The 16,284-nt window shown below is 38.4% G+C and overlaps 1 protein-coding gene across 1 annotated transcript; it reads left to right on the forward strand.

The window, feature by feature from the left end:
* Positions 1-3,822: 3,822 nt before the first annotated feature.
* On the forward strand, positions 3,823-5,003 carry LOC122050517 (the record flags this gene model as incomplete). Its single annotated transcript, XM_042611409.1, has 2 exons — positions 3,823-3,861; positions 4,545-5,003. Coding segments are annotated over exons 1-2 (498 nt in total), but the record flags the coding sequence as incomplete, so codon positions are not given.
* Between the last annotated feature and the right edge of the window lie 11,281 nt (positions 5,004-16,284).

Genomic DNA, 16,284 nt, shown 5'->3' on the forward strand with positions numbered 1-16,284 from the left:
GCGTGTAGCACGTTAGAGATTCCTCCCCGTCATAGCGTACCGGGAGATGAGAGCATTGCGCTCCCCCATTTATGATTTGGGGTAGGAGTATGTTTGTACTCCGACAGCATCCCGTCCACTCGATCACTCATCAGGAGTAGTGTTGCTGAGTGCACGGTCATCACAGCCCTACCCACTTGGTCCCACTTATGTTGTGAGTTGGCTGACTGGCGTCAGGGGTGACCATGACATTGGCATCATATGCATGATGCATTTATTGTTTGTGATTGTGATTGTTGCATTTATATGCTGCATATTGTTTGGATACCTATGTTTGACATGCATACAGGTCTTCTATACCTTTCGGACTGTTTGTCCTTATACCGGGTCCTGGTTAGTATAGATTCTCTCCTGTCTTCTTCGGTTTGCATTTACCTTTATTTTTATCAGGAGACTGTACGCATGATTAGTGCTAGGTGTTATTTCTTTACTTTGCATATCAACTGTACCTGCTGAGTGTTGGACTCACCCCGCCTCCATTGTTGTTATTTTCAGGTTGATGCTGTCAGGAGGGAGTTCCAGTCGCTAGTCCCCACTGCACGTAGTGCTAGATCCCCTGCAGACCTCGAGGATTGATTGACTTTTGAGTTTTCTTCTCGTTTGTCCATGTTTAGACTTGATTTGTTTGATACTTGGACGTTGTATTTATTATTGTGATGTCGATGGATTTTATTTGGTCTTATTCTACTACATGCCTGCCGGGTCGGCATAAGAGGTGAGTTTCGTCGGATTTGAGTTTTACGAGTGTAATTGAGTAGGATGGTTTTCGAGTCAGAGTATTACTGCTTTGTTTGATTATATATAACTGCGTGGATGTTTGTGTGGTTGTGTTATATTTATTGTTATTATTCCAGCCGCATGTGGCTAAGGTATGGAGATATGTAGAAAGTTTCAGATTGTCCGCCGTACAGGGGAGATGCTGCCGAAATTTCTTCGGACGGGGACTCCGTATCAGAGCACAGGTATACGATCTTTTGTTTTCGTATTTTTGATGTTTGGGATAACCTGATACCAATTTATTTACTTGGTATCAGAGCGCCAGAGTTCGGCGACGTTTGTTGGATTTCCGTGTTTTGAATTTTCGAGATTTATCTAATACCAATTTATTGGTATCAGAGCAGGTTATGGATACCTGCTTTTGGTGTTCTGGATTTTTGGATGTCTATTTCCGTTTGTACGGATTTTCGTTATGGTTATGTTTTAGACTTCCGTTTTGGATTATATGGATTTCCGGCGATTTTCTCGTTCGGAATTTTGAGGTCAGAAGTTGGGGACTGGACAGCGATGGAACATCTCCAGACGGCAAATAGGTATGATGTTTATTTTATGATAGTTAGGACATCTATTAGCACTTTATCTTTATTACTTGTCTGGTTGTTGTAGCCATATTACATGTGATGGGTTAGCCACTGATCTTGGTCGACCCTAATAGAGATCAAGGATTATAGTCTCTGGTAATTTTTCATATCATACCATCAGTAGTTTTAGCTTCTGTTTCTACTATTATGAGATGGAGGCACATATCAGCCTCTGCTATTGTTAGCTGGGTAATGGATGATACCTACATATTCCTGTGGACTTAGCCAGTAGAGTTTTTATACTCGTATCTTTTGGATATTAGGGTATCCAATACGATGAAAATTGATCATTGGGGAGTTATCATGTTTGATCATTGTTGAGAAATATTTGAGGTATCTTGTTTATTATATGATTGTTTTGAGAGTATACTTGTGCCGATTATGATTTGTTGGAAGTATTACGTTGATTATACTCTTGGCATAGGTGTACATATGTCATGTAAGTGTTGTTGAGGTGTATTGTTGATTATACCTATGTTGATATATGCACACGGGTTCGGTAGGTATTGTTGGAGGTATTACACTGATTTATACCTGTGCTATGAGTGTGTTTGGTGTGTACTAATTGGATGATTATGTTGATCATGTTGTGTGTGCACGTGTGCCAGGTGCATTGTTGGTAGTATCATGATGATTCTACCTATGTTGAATGTAGAGTGTAAGTGTCTACATTATGTTATTGGTTGTATTATCCTGTCAATTAATTCTTCTATTAGTGGGTGACCGATCCACTAGGATGATGATAGAGTTGACTATGGATTTGATTTGCTTACTAGGTTGTTATACCCTAGGCTACTCACATTGATCTGTGGTTGAGTGATCTCGTGCAGTCTCTAGTTGTATAGTAGGTGCCTTGGACACTTATGGATTGTTTGTGGTGGAGCGGAGTTCCCACATATACATATTTCGGATTGCTTGTAGCAGAGCATTGCTCCCATATCTATTGCAGATACATGTTATAGATTATTTGTAGTGGAGTGTTACTCCTACATATTGAGGTCTTCTTGTGGTAGAGCGTTGCTCCCACATATGTGGTATTTTCTGTGATGGAGCGTTGCTCTCACACTGGAGGATCTATGCTTAGATGATTTATATCGTTGGTGATCATATTTCAGATTTATTGTCGAGGATCTTATGGATTGGGAATGTCTGTGATACGGACATTATGTGTATTGGTTTTACCATTAGGGCTTGCGGAGCCTTAGATGTTTTCATGGACTAGATGATTTGGGTATCCCTAGGATATTGGATCAGAATTCGTTATCGTTATTGATGATGTGGTGTTTTATTCCTGATCTGAGGTGTATCACGTACACTATCTTTGCATAGTTCTAGAGATGTTTCGATGGAAACGTCTATATGTGAAGTTCAGTAGTGTGTATCTTGATTATCTCCTGTGAGATGTTTGAGACACACGGTCACCAGTAGGAGTATATCATGGTTCCACAGGAGATCGAGGTTGTTACCGTTGGGAGTAGACGGAGTCTATAGAAGAGGCTTGCAACTTCCTTTGTTTGGCTTGATATTTCCGGAGATACGTTGAGTGTTTCTCACGGATTGCTATGCTATTTACACGCCTGACCATGAAAGGCGTGAAGTTTATTTGGACTGAGGATGACAAGACCAGCTTCTAGGAGTTGAAGCGGAGACTAGTGTCGGCTCCGATTTTGGTTTTACCTTATGAAGAGGACGGATTCGTACTCTATACCGACGCATCTCTACAGGATTTGTGCGCTGTTTTGATGCAGCACGGCAGGGTAGTCTCCTACTTCTCGGCAGTGAAGGAGCATGAGGAGAACTACCCCAGTACATGACTTGTGGCTGATTGCCATTATTTTGCCTTGAAGATTTGGCAGCAGCATCTGTTCGGTATTACATTTGAGATTCTCACTGATCATAAGAGTCTCAAATGTATATTTTTACCCAGAAGGAATTTAATCTCCGACGGAGGAGATGGATGGAGTTCCTGAAGGATTATGACTGTACGATTGACTATCACCGGGGGAAAATTAATATGTTTGCCGACACACTCAGCTTGAAGTCTAGAGAGATTTTAACTTGCTACCGAGTTGTGGTCACAGACTTGATTTAAGGTTCCTCCGATTTGGGCCTTGAGGGGTAAGGACAGACAGAGCAAGGTACTCTGGTTATCATGGTTGCTCAGTCGTTGATCAGAACGAGGATACGATAGCCCTAGGCTGCTGATCAGTAATTGTAATTTATTTGCAGCCAGATAGCTTCCGGGCAGCAGACCGAGTTCACACGAGATGAGGAGAGTGTTACACTTCCGAGGAAGATTATGCGTACTTCAGTCTCATCCGGTCTTATAGGAGTTACTTCCGGAGGCTCATCGTTCATGAATTGCTTCCCACCAGGCGGTACCCGTATGTGCCAAGATTTGAGGTGTTTCTATTGGTGGAACGACATGAATGACGACATGAATGACGACATGAAAGAAGACATCGTGGATTTTATAGGTAGATGTCTTGTCTGTCAACAAATGAAGGCCGAGCACCAGAGACCTGCCGGCTTACTTCAGTAGATTCCTAATCCTGAGTGGAAAAGAGAACACATTACTATGGACTTTGTGGTAGGTTTGCCGAGGACACGACGAGGCCATGACGCGATTTTGGTAATTGTTGATCGATTAACCAAATCCGCGTACTCGTTAGCGATCCGGAAGACTGATTTCCTGGATCATTGGTAGATCTGTTTTGCCGGGAGATTATCAGATCACGTGGTATTCCGTTGACCATTATTTCGGATAGAGACCCCCGGTTTACGTCTCGGTTCTGGCAGAGTCTGCAGCAGGCCTTGGGTACACAGCTCCGTTTCAGTACAGCTTTCCATCCACAGACAGATGGACAGTCAGAGCGGACCATTCAGACGTTAGAGGACCTGCTGAGATAATGTGTTATGGATTTCGAAGGCAGCTGGGAGGACCATCTGCCGTTGGTAGAGTTTGCCTACAACAATAGCTTTCATTCGGCTATCCAGATGGCACCGTTTGAGGCGTTGTACGGTAGACCTTGTCGGACACCCGTCCTCTGGGATGAGGTTGGAGAGGCCCAGCTGTTGGGACCTCATACAGTTCAGCAGGATGCAGAGTTGGTCCGTACTATCAGACGGAGGATGTCAGAGGCGCAGGACCGCCAGAAGAGTTATGCTGATCGGAGACGTAGACCACTAGAGTTCTCTGTGGGCGACCATGTATTTCTGCGAGTTTCACCCACGAAAGGGGTGAAGAGATTTGGCCTCAGAGGTAAGCTAGCTCCGCGGTACATTGGTCCTTTCGAGATTTTGGAGAGGATCGGAGCGGTAGCTTACCGATTGGCACTACCACCGTCCCTGTCAGGCGTTCACGATGTATTTCACGTATCGATGCTGAGGAGATACGTGCCCGACCCGACACATGTGCTGGCAGATATTCCAGTTCCAGTTCAGCCTGACATTACATATGAGGAGGTTCCGGTACGGATTCTCGACCGGAAAGAGCGTCAGTTGCGGAACAAGACTATCCGACTGGTTAAAGTCGGATGGCAGCATCATTCGGACGAGGAGGCTACTTGGGAACTCGAGGACACTATCCGAGCTCGATATCCCCATCTTTTCACTTGAGGTATGTGATTTAGTTTACCGTTCAGCATTTATACTTTATATCTGTTGTTAGTACTTGCTGATGGTAGATAACGAAATTTGGGGACCAAATTTTTATTAGTGGGGGAGAATGTAAAATATCGAAAATAGACGAATATGAATAAGGGAATTTTCCGGAAATTTGGACATTTTTCGGGAATTTTTCGGAGCTCGTACGGACGAGTTGACGGGGATAAAAAACGGGGTCCGGAAAAGCCTGTTTAGGTTACCCTGTTTTAATGAGGAAAAGATTTATTTTTCTTTTCCATTTTCTTTTTATTTTTCTCTTATTTCTTTCCCGTGCACCCGACGCCGAAACCACCCGCGCGCCCGACTTCTTCCCTTGCCCTAACCGGCGCCGACGCCTCTCTTCTCCTATCTCTTCTTCTCCTCTGCCGACGCCGACCTCCTTTCCCTGTGCCCTAGCCGCCGGCGACGCACCGAGCCACCCCGATCATCTTCTTCTCTACCGAGCCGAACCCCACTTCCCCTCCGCCCAGCCGTGCCCTAGAGCGAACGCCGACCACTGTGCGGTGGATCTGAGCCACACCGCCGACGCCTCTTCCTTTGCAGAGTGTCGTCGCCGCACCGGACAGAGCCGGCGCCACTGCCGGCCACCCCGTGCCCTAGCTCCGGCCAATCTTTCCTCTGCCCTAGCTGCGATCTTGGAGAGCATTTCGTTGCTATGTGGTGACCTTAAAGGTGAGTGTTGATCTCAGTTATGATTTGGGCTTAGATATTCCTCTATGCTCACAGTGCTGCACTTGTGCCCTAGATTCTACCTTCGACTCTGATCAAATTCCAGCAGCCAAGCAACCTCTCACCCGCAGTCACTGGGATTGGAAATTTAGGTAAGGTTTAGGGTTTTTATTTTCGTTATAGATGTTGGTTAGAATGGTTGCAGGAGTTGGTGATACAGATTGAACCAGGAGATCAGTGAAAGGTAAGGTTTTTGGGTTTAACGTTTGTGGATTTAGGTCTTGATGTGGATAAGTTAATTGATTATCAGTTAAGGTTGATCAATAATTAGGGTTTTCCTAATTGAGTGAGTAGTTTGATTTAGTTATTTAATATATGTTGAGTAACTAAATTATATGTGTTAAATTAGGTAGGTTGATGATTATGACTCAGGGTTTTGCCCTAAATTGTGTTGAGAATTTCATTTAGCAATTCATTTGAATTTTAGATAAATAAAATATCTGTGTATTGGTATTTCAAGACTTTGACGCGAGACGGGTATCTCGACGTCGTGTTCGGACCGGATTGGACCTTTCTATTTTCGTAGGCGGGTACTTTTGACTTATTGTCTTTGATATGCTTAGTAATGAAAATAATATGTTGCATTAATTGTGTTTCCTATTTGTTTCGGTTAATCACTGCCCAATACATGTTACCTGTTTGATTGATTGTTTGTTTGCATCTCGTATTGATCTTGTACCTGATCATCATGCTCATGGGTAGTAATATAACCATGTTTCACATGTTCAGGACCTAGGTTTGATACCTTATTGATCAGTATATCTTGATAAAATTTATTCACAATGGTGCCCATTGATATATGTCCAGAGGTTGGTTTAGTATATTACCATGCTTAGTGACATACACCATTTGCATGATCGCATGCTGTGCGATAGATTGCTCCATTATTGTCGAGCACTTTGCCAGTTTCCATCACTGTTCGGTGCTCCGTTGTTACGCTCATGGGTAGCGTGACACAGCGTGGTAGCACGTCAGCTTGACTCTTCCGGTGCTCCGTTGATCCGCTCAGGGGTAGTGTGACGCAGCGTGTAGCACGTTAGAGATTCCTCCCCGTCATAGCGTACCGGGAGATGAGAGCATTGCGCTCCCCCATTTATGATTTAGGGTAGGAGTATGTATGTACTCCGACAGCATCCCGTCCACTCGATCACTCATCAGGAGTAGTGTTGCTGAGTGCACGGTCATCACAGCCCTACCCACTTGGTCCCACTTATGTTGTGAGTTGGCTGACTGGCGTCAGGGGTGACCATGACATTGGCATCATATGCATGATGCATTTATTGTTTGTGATTGTGATTGTTGCATTTATATGCTGCATATTGTTTGGATACCTATGTTTGACATGCATACAGGTCTTCTATACCTTTCGGACTGTTTGTCCTTATACCGGGTCCTGGTTAGTACAGATTCTCTCCTGTCTTCTTCGGTTTGCATTTACCTTTATTTTTATCAGGAGACTGTACGCATGATTAGTGCTAGGTGTTATTTCTTTACTTTGCATATCAACTGTACCTGCTAAGTGTTGGACTCACCCCGCCTCCATTGTTGTTATTTTCAGGTTGATGCTGTCAGGAGGGAGTTCCAGTCGCTAGTCCCCACTGCACGTAGTGCTAGATCCCCTGCAGACCTCGAGGATTGATTGACTTTTGAGTTTTCTTCTCGTTTGTCCATGTTTAGACTTGATTTGTTTGATACTTGGACGTTGTATTTATTATTGTGATGTCGATGGATTTTATTTGGTCTTATTCTACTACATGCCTGCAGGGTCGGCATAAGAGGTGAGTTTCGTCGGATTTGAGTTTTACGAGTGTAGTTGAGTAGGGTGGTTTTCGAGTCAGAGTATTACTGCTTTGTTTGATTATATATAACTGTGTGGATGTTTGTGTGATTGTGTTATATTTATTGTTATTATTCCAGCCGCATGTGGCTGAGGTATGGAGATATGTAGAAAGTTTCAGATTGTCCGCCGTACAGGGGAGATGTTGCCGAAATTTCTTCAGACGGGGACTCCTCTGGGGCGTGACACAATATCGAAATGTCATAATAGTTGGAGCCTACAACCACAGAGTTAGCACATCCTACTATTATTCTGCCTAAATTATGTATGACATGTGCATAATTAATTTGAAAACCAAAACACACAGAGGCAAACCCTAGCTCTGATACCAATTGTTGGTTAGTCCTAGGAAAATCGTACTGGTTCCACTGTACAAACATTTTTATACAAGTGTCGAACCTTTCCTTAAATAACCTATTGTGTTCTTTAGAAGTTAAATTAAGAATCGCAGACGGAACTTAACATCATTGATTCCAAATTTAACTTATCTGTTCTTAATGGTTTAGTTTTGAATCGCAAGCGGAACTTAACACTATTGAATCAAATCCACCTATGTTATTAATTCCATTAAATATTAATTTCCAAAATTGGCTTCCAGGACTGCATGGTGAGGCACATGGCCTTCTTGGATATGGGAGCAACCACCACCGCCTAGACAAAACCTTTTAAGGAAAACTAATATTTAATTTCCTTAAATAACTCTAGGTTAACCAAAAAGAACAATCGAATCACAAATTCGAAAAAGAAAAAAAACACAAACTCGAAAAACTAATTCGAAAAACTAGATCTAATGCCTCTTGTGTTTGGAATTCTTACAAAGAAAAATAACTAGCATAATGCGGAAAACAATTGCTAATTATACATTCTCTTTGTAAACTAATGACTTTGAGATCTTCTGTCGTATTCCTCGCCTTGCCTTGGACGTCGTGTGGGCGATGAACCTCCAAGATGAACACCACCCAAAAGCTTCCTTCCTCTTCCTCTAAAAACCGGCCACCACCACCACCAAGGAGAAGAGAGCAAAAGAGAAAAGAGAGGGGAGAGGGAGGGTCGTCCACTTGAGGATCTCCAAGCAAGAGAATAAGAATTTTGTCTCATGAAGCCTCCTCACCCCTTCTTTTATATTAGTTGCCCAAGGCAAATAAGGGAAGAATTTTTACAAAAAATTAAAATCTTCCTCTAACTTTTCCTTTTCCCTTTTAATTTTCCTTTTCTTTCCTCTTGATTGAATCAATCACCAAAAAAAAAATTTTATAATTTTAAACATGGCCGGGCACCTTGCTTGGGCACCAAGCAAGGGTGGCCGGCCCCCATAAGAGGAAAAGGAATTTTAATTTTTTTATAAAATTTTACAAGAAGAAAAACTCTTATAAAATTTTACAAGCTCTCTTTCCTAAAGTAGGAGTTAAAAAAGGAAAGTTCTAAAAATTAAAAACCATGTTTTAAAATTTAAAACTTCTCTTATAAAATTTCCTTTTTAACATGATGATAGAAAATTTAAATTTTAAAACTTATCTTCCTTTTTTTTCTAAACCATGAGGATGGTTAAAAAAGGAAAGTTTTAAAACTTTTTAAAACTCTCTATTAAAACATGTGGCCTAATTCAAATAAAGAAAATTTAAAAAAAATTAAAATATCTCTTTTAAAACTTATAGTTTTCTACAAAGAGAAGATTTTAAAAATTCAAAAACAATCCTCCTTGTTTGAATATTGTGGTCGGGCCCCTACATGCTTGGACACCAAGCAATAGGGCCGACCCCTATAGATGAGGATGTGGCCGGCCCTTGCTTGGTCACCAAGCATTGGACCGACCCCCTTCTTGGACATCAAGATGAGCTTATATTTAGATGGACTTGAGGTTATAATGAGGCTACAACAGGGACGAGGAGAAATTGGTTTTGGCCTTCCGATGAGCTTGAGTATCCCGTGCTCACCCCGAATACACAACTCAAGTTCATCGATAATAACTCATTCCACTAGAGAGTTATTATTGCACTACCGCACCAATCCCAAATTACATTATGGGCTCCTTCTTATCATGAGTGGGTTAGTCTCCCTGTGTTTAAGATAACAAATGTCCATTAATTAAGTAAGTTACTGACAACTTACTTAATTAATATCTAGCTCAAAGAGTAGTACCACTCAACTTCATTGTCACGTCGGACTAAGTCCATCTGCAGGGTTTAACATGGCAATCCTTATGAGCTCCTCTTGGGGGCATTTTCATCCTAGATAATTAGGACACAGATTCCTTCTATAATCAACAACACACACTATAAGTAATATCATTTCCCAACTTATCGGGCATATTGATTTATCGAGCTAAACCTCACCCTTTGATAAGTCAAAGAAATAAATATTAAATATATGTGCTTGTTATTATATTAGGATTAAGAGCACACACTTCCATAATAACTAAGGTTTAGTTCTTTTTTTAAGTCAGTACAAAAAAGAACTTACCTAAATGATCCTACTCAATACACTTAGAGTGTACCAGTGTAATTTATTAATCAAGATAAACTAATACTTAATTACACTACGACTATTCCGATAGTTTGTTCCTTTCCATCTTAGTCGTGAGCAACTGTTTATAATTTATAAAGAACCGTCAACATGATCTTCTGTGTGTGACACCACACACCATGTTGTCTACTATATAAATTAATTGAACAATTATATTTAACAAATAAATGTAGATATTGACCAATGTGATTCTTTTATTTCAAAAATAAATGTTTACAAAAACTAGGCTTTTAGTATACACTCCAACACTCACATACACATATCAAATAATAAGGGTGGACCTAACTTAAACCCTTTGCCCAAACAACAAAACACATGGTCCCACGGACCATTAGGATTGCTCCAACAATTTTAGCTTAGGTCTTAAAGGATTCAACTTAGAAGTAGGCATTATTTAGCCCCCTCATTCTCCCTGTGGAATAAATTCTTCTCCATTTTTATTTTTTTGGGGTTTTGTAATCACGATATGTTTTGCTATTGTATCTAATCACTCTGCTATTTTTTTCTTGCCTTTCTTTTTTAATGGATCGAAGAAAATGTAATTAGTGGTAATGAAGTAACGAGGAAGAACAGAGACAACAACTCCATAAAAGCTACCACTTTAGAACCTGTTCACTTATTGGAAAATAGATGCATCACTCCTAGCATTCATTGCCTTTGTACTTGGGTTTTTAATCTTTCATCCAATTAACCAGTCCCCAACACCTGTTTGTTTGTTTGTTTGTTTGTTTGTTTCCTTTGAGAATTCTTGCTTAGGAACAATCAAAGCTAAAGATTTACCTAAAATCTATATATAATTCTGATAATTATTGGTTGGGTTTTTGTGTTTGGCATGATCACTTGTGTATTGTATTGTATTGTTGCCTCAAATCTCTAGCAATTTTTGCTTTTAACATTCTCTTGGGACAGCCAATCACTTTGGTTCCTAATTCTACTCTCTTTTCCTTCTTTCAAAGGGCTCTTGTGTTGTGTGGTTAGTACTTATTGGAGAACTTCTTTCTTACTTGAAAGAAGGAAAGGATAAACAAAAAATTACATTGTTTGATCTCCACAAGTTGAATGATAATTTTTTTTTTCTTAGTTGAATTCTTTATAGCTCGTAAGGCATTCTATAAAATATCACCATGACTTGTGGAGTTAATCTTGTATTGCAATTTGAATCATACTATTTGCATGCATTGTTTAGAAAGAGACCTGACATTCTTTTCCATTTTTCATTAATTCTACTGATGTTACTGTTCTTCATTCAATTTGTGCATTTAAATATGAAGACAATTGTTTTATAGAAGACATTATGGGAGGGCATAATTCGGGTATCGATGTGGAGAAATATGAGTGGTCAAATGCTAATGTTGCCATGTTTGTCAAGATCATTTATGATAAAGTAAAGCAAAATAAGTTACAAACATCTACCTTTAGTAATGTGGTTTGGGAGGAGATCAACAAAGAATTATACCAAGTTACAAAGATGAATTATGGTGTCGGTAGGCTAAAAGGTAAATGGAATCGTCTACGCATCAGACAATGACTTTTTGCTGCATTGCTTGCTCATACTGTTGTGACAATGGATCCAGACACCGGTAAAGTGAATGCTCCAAAGGAAGTGTGGGCAGAATTTTTTATGGTAAATATTTTTATCCATTCAATTATATATTTTTATTGTATGCTGGTGTATAATAAAATGTTTTCCTGATTTGGTACAAAAAAATAAAAGGGAGTACAAGTCAATACGAAAGGAAGGCTGTGATTTGGATGCTATACTTGCTGTAGCTGGTAAATGTTTTGTTTATTTATTTATCTTCTCCAAGACTTTAATCTTGCCTTATGTTTTAGAACCTAGAATCTTTTACTGTGAGAATGAATGAAGTTGTAAATGAGTGAGCAGGTGTGTGTACCCATTTGCAATAACTGTGGACCTGTGGCTACTAAGAAAGTTGTTCAGCTGCCCATTCAAGGTTGTTTACTTGTGCGAATCTAAACGTGATGATTTTTCTTGCCAGGTTCTTAGCATTGTAGGTTTAAACTTTCAAGCTGTGCTTGTCGGTCGGCATGAGTGTTAATATTGTTTCATTCTTTGATGAGCTTGTGGAACTCCTTTTTTTTGTTTTTTTAATATTAGGTATTTAAATCTATTCAATTAATCTTAGGATAAATGATCTGATCCTATTTTCACCCACCAAGTAATTTCATAAAGTACGGCGTGACATTTTAGTTTCATTCGTAGTTTAATCGTTATAGGTGTGGTATGCGTCGTGTGAAAATTGAACTCTAGTTGTGCGAAAAATATATCTTGTCTTTTACTGCTACACGACTACACCAAGCCTGTGGAGAGAGCATATAAAACTCATCGATGTGCATATTAGTGGGGAGAGCATATGGAAGCTTAATCCTATATTAGATTAGAAATAAGAACAATTTTTCATCTTTGTTTTTTTTTCTAAATAAGAATAATTTTATTTACCATTTTTCATATTAACCTACCAAACATATTTTTCAATTTTCTTTCCTATAAAATAGAAATACAGTTTATCATACCAAACACATTTTCTGTTTTCTAAAAATTACATTAGAAAATATAAAAATAGAAATAGAAAATGAAAAAGAGAAAATGATAAAATTCACTTAGAAATTTCTAGATAGATTACAGATGCAAATATTCTAAGTCTTAAAGAAACTAATTTCCAAAAGACTAATACTTTTTGTTAACGAAAATTTTCAAAGATAAGGGATTTGGGAATGAAATTTTTGAAAATGTGACAAAAATCTATGAAGTTTTGAAAACAAAAGAAAAATTACAGAAAAAAATTGTTAACAAAAAATATAAGGAAAAAAGATTTAAAAGAAATTTAGAAATTTTAAAGGAGATAGAAAAATTTAGAGAAATCTTTTTTTTAAAAAAAAAATTAACAAGTTGGGAAAGAAAGAGAGTAAAAAAACAAAAAAGATAATTTTAAAGATAATTTTTGTTAAAAAAATTCAAGGAAAAAGAAATTTTAAAATTTTTAAAAGAGAGAAAATTCATGGAGAATTTTGAAAAAGTTTAGAGAAATCTTTTAAAAAAATAACAATTTGGAACAAGAAAGGCAATTTTAAAAAGATTTTGAGAAGAGAAAAAAAATAAAAAAAAATTCTTGTGAAAAAGAAATCTCAAAAACATCTTTTCAAATATCTACCCTTTTTGAAATGATTTTTTACACATAATAAGCAATGAATAAAGAAGGTTGTAATAAAATATTAACTTATGAAATCCAACCAGTAGTATAAATCCTAAGAGTCCAAGCATACGTAATAAATAAGTAAAATTACCAACTAATTAATCTAGGTTGTGTCCTAGTAATATAGGTTGATAATGTCTCCAAAAGGAGCTCATAAGGATTGCCATGTTAAATTCTGCAGGTGGACTTAGTCCGACATGACGATCAGGTTGAGTGGTAATACTCTTGGACTAATATATTAATTAAAGAGAGTTGTCGGTAACTCAATTAATTAGTGGACATCCGACATCTTAAATACAAGGAGACTAACACACTCATAATAAGAAGGAGCCCAAAATGTAATTTGAGATTGGTGCGGTAGTTCAATGATAATTCTTTAGTGGTATGAATTATTATTGATGAAGTTAAGTTGCGTATTCGGGGCGAACACGGGAAGCTTAATTTCATCGGGAGACCAAAATCAATTTCTCCTCTCGGTCCCTATCATAGCCTCTTGTATATAGAGATTTATACCCACCACATATCCACTTCTTACCCACCTTTATACCCATCCTATTGAGGCCGACCAAGCAAGTTTGGAACCCAAGCTTGGGCCGGCCAAGTAAATAGGATGAGTTGAGTTGGTGTGACCGGCCCTAGCTTGAACCCAAGCTTGGTGTGGCCGGTCACATCATATTAAAATAGATTTTATTTTTAATCTTTTCTTAATGTGGATATCATGGTTTTAAAAGAGAGTTTAAAATTTAAATATTTCCTTTTATAGCTTTCTACAAAAGATTAAGAAAAAGATTTGAAATCTTTCCTTATTTGTAGATTGAAAGGTGGATTTTAATTTTAAGAAAACTTTCCTTTTTTAACCATGTTCATGGTTTAAAAGAGAGTTTCAAAATTAAATATTTCTTTTATAAGTTTTTACAAAAGATTAAGAAAAGATTTGATATCTTTCCTTATTTGTAGATTGAAAGGAATTTTAATTTTTAGAGATAACTTTCCTTTTTGGAAATTATCCACATATTTAAAAGAAAGATTTTAATTTATAAAAATTCCTTTTTATAATCCACCATGAAGGGAAAAATTATTGGAGAAATTTTTTATAAATTTTCGGAAACAAATTAGGAAGTTTTAATTCTTGTGTTAATTAAAACTCTCCTTATTTTAGAGCTTAAAGTGGCCGACCATTATAATTAAGAAAAGGATTTTAATTTTAATTAATTAAAATTTTCCTTTTCATGGCAAAAGAATTAAGGAAGTTTTTATTTAAATTCCCTTATTTGCCAAGACCAAGGATTATAAAAGAGAGGGTAGAGGTGCCTTCATAACAACAACTCAATTCTTTTTCTTCCTATCTTTTCCTCCTTGGTGCGGCCGACCCTAGAGGTTCTCCCTCTCCTCTTCTCTTCTTCTTTAGTGGCCGGTTTCATCTTTCTTTTGGAGTTGGTGATGGTGGTCGGTTCTAGCTAGGAGAAGAAGGAGAGAAAGGAAACTTTGTTTCTTGCATCCCTTGGAGTTTGGTGGTGGTGGCCAGACCTCTACTTCTCTTGGAGAATTGATGGTGGCCGAATCTAGCTTGGAGAAGAAGGAGCTTGGTGGTTCTCGTCTCAGAAGATCGTTGCCCACACAACATCCAGATTAGAAGAGGAATACGGTAGAAGATCAAGAGGTTATTTGTTTACAAAGAAAGGTATAACTAGTAATTATTTTCCGCATCATACTAGTTTTCTTTGTATAGTTATTTTTGGAAATACCAAACACAAGAGGCATATGATTCTAGAGTTTCGAATTTGCAATTCGAGTTTGTGTTTTTTGTTTTATTTTTTGAATTTGTGATTCGATTGTTCTTTTTGGTTAAACCTAATGTTATATTAGGAAATTAAATATTTAATTTCTATTAAAGACTTTGTCGAGGCAGTGGTGGATGATCTCATACCCAAGAAGGTCTTGTGTCTCGCCATGTTTGACCTGGGAGCCAATTTTAGAAATAAATATTTAATTAACTTTGTAACATAGGTTGGACTTGGATCAATAGTGTTAAGTTCCGCTTGCGATCTAAGTCTAAACCATTAAGAACAGATAAGTTAAATTTGGAATCAATAATGTTAAGTTTCGTTTGCGATTCCTAATTTTATTTCTAAAGAACACAATAGGCTGTTTAGGAAAGGTTCGACACTTGTAGAAATTTTTTGTACAGTGGAACCGGTATGATTTTCCTAGGACCAACTAACATGCTACTGCTCTTAGGGATTATTATTTGGTCAAGTTTAGAATGGCTTGAGGTGTGTCATGGTGTGAGAGAATGTGTAGGAAGGGAGTTGAGTCTAAGGGCTCGGGTATCAGCATTGTCAACCTTTCTTTTATGTAGGTTTTGAAGTTTTATATGATACATATTAAACTTACCAAAACCCAAGAATGGATTTATGTTGAGGAAAGTGATTGTTTGTGGTCGATACAGGTATGAGAGCTGGCGAGACATAGCCGGAGACTTACCAATTTGAGGTATTGGAAACCGGGATGATACATATTAAACTTACCAAAACCCAAGAATGGATTTATGTTGAGGAAAGTGATTGTTTGTGGCCGTCCATACAGGTATGAGAGCTGGCGAGACATAGCCGGGGAGACTTACCAATTTGAGGTATTGGAAACTTGGACAAGTCCCGGGGAGCCTTGCCAAGTTGAGGTATTGGAACTAGGACAAGTCCCGGAGAGCCTTGCCAAGTTAAGGTATTGGAAACCGGACAAGTCCGGGGAGCCTTGCCAGCCTAGCGCTATGGCCCAGTTTGATCAGATAAATAAATAAAAAGGGGCACTATCTTGGGCATACTATATTTAATATAAATGCATCGTTAAGTAGATGATAAGATGAAAGTTATAACGTGATGATTGCAGGACATTTTAAAGTCTGAGGTTGAAGCTCCGA

Source organism: Zingiber officinale, chromosome 3A (genome assembly GCF_018446385.1).
Source record: "Zingiber officinale cultivar Zhangliang chromosome 3A, Zo_v1.1, whole genome shotgun sequence".
In the NCBI taxonomy this organism is placed as follows: Eukaryota; Viridiplantae; Streptophyta; class Magnoliopsida; order Zingiberales; family Zingiberaceae; genus Zingiber; species Zingiber officinale.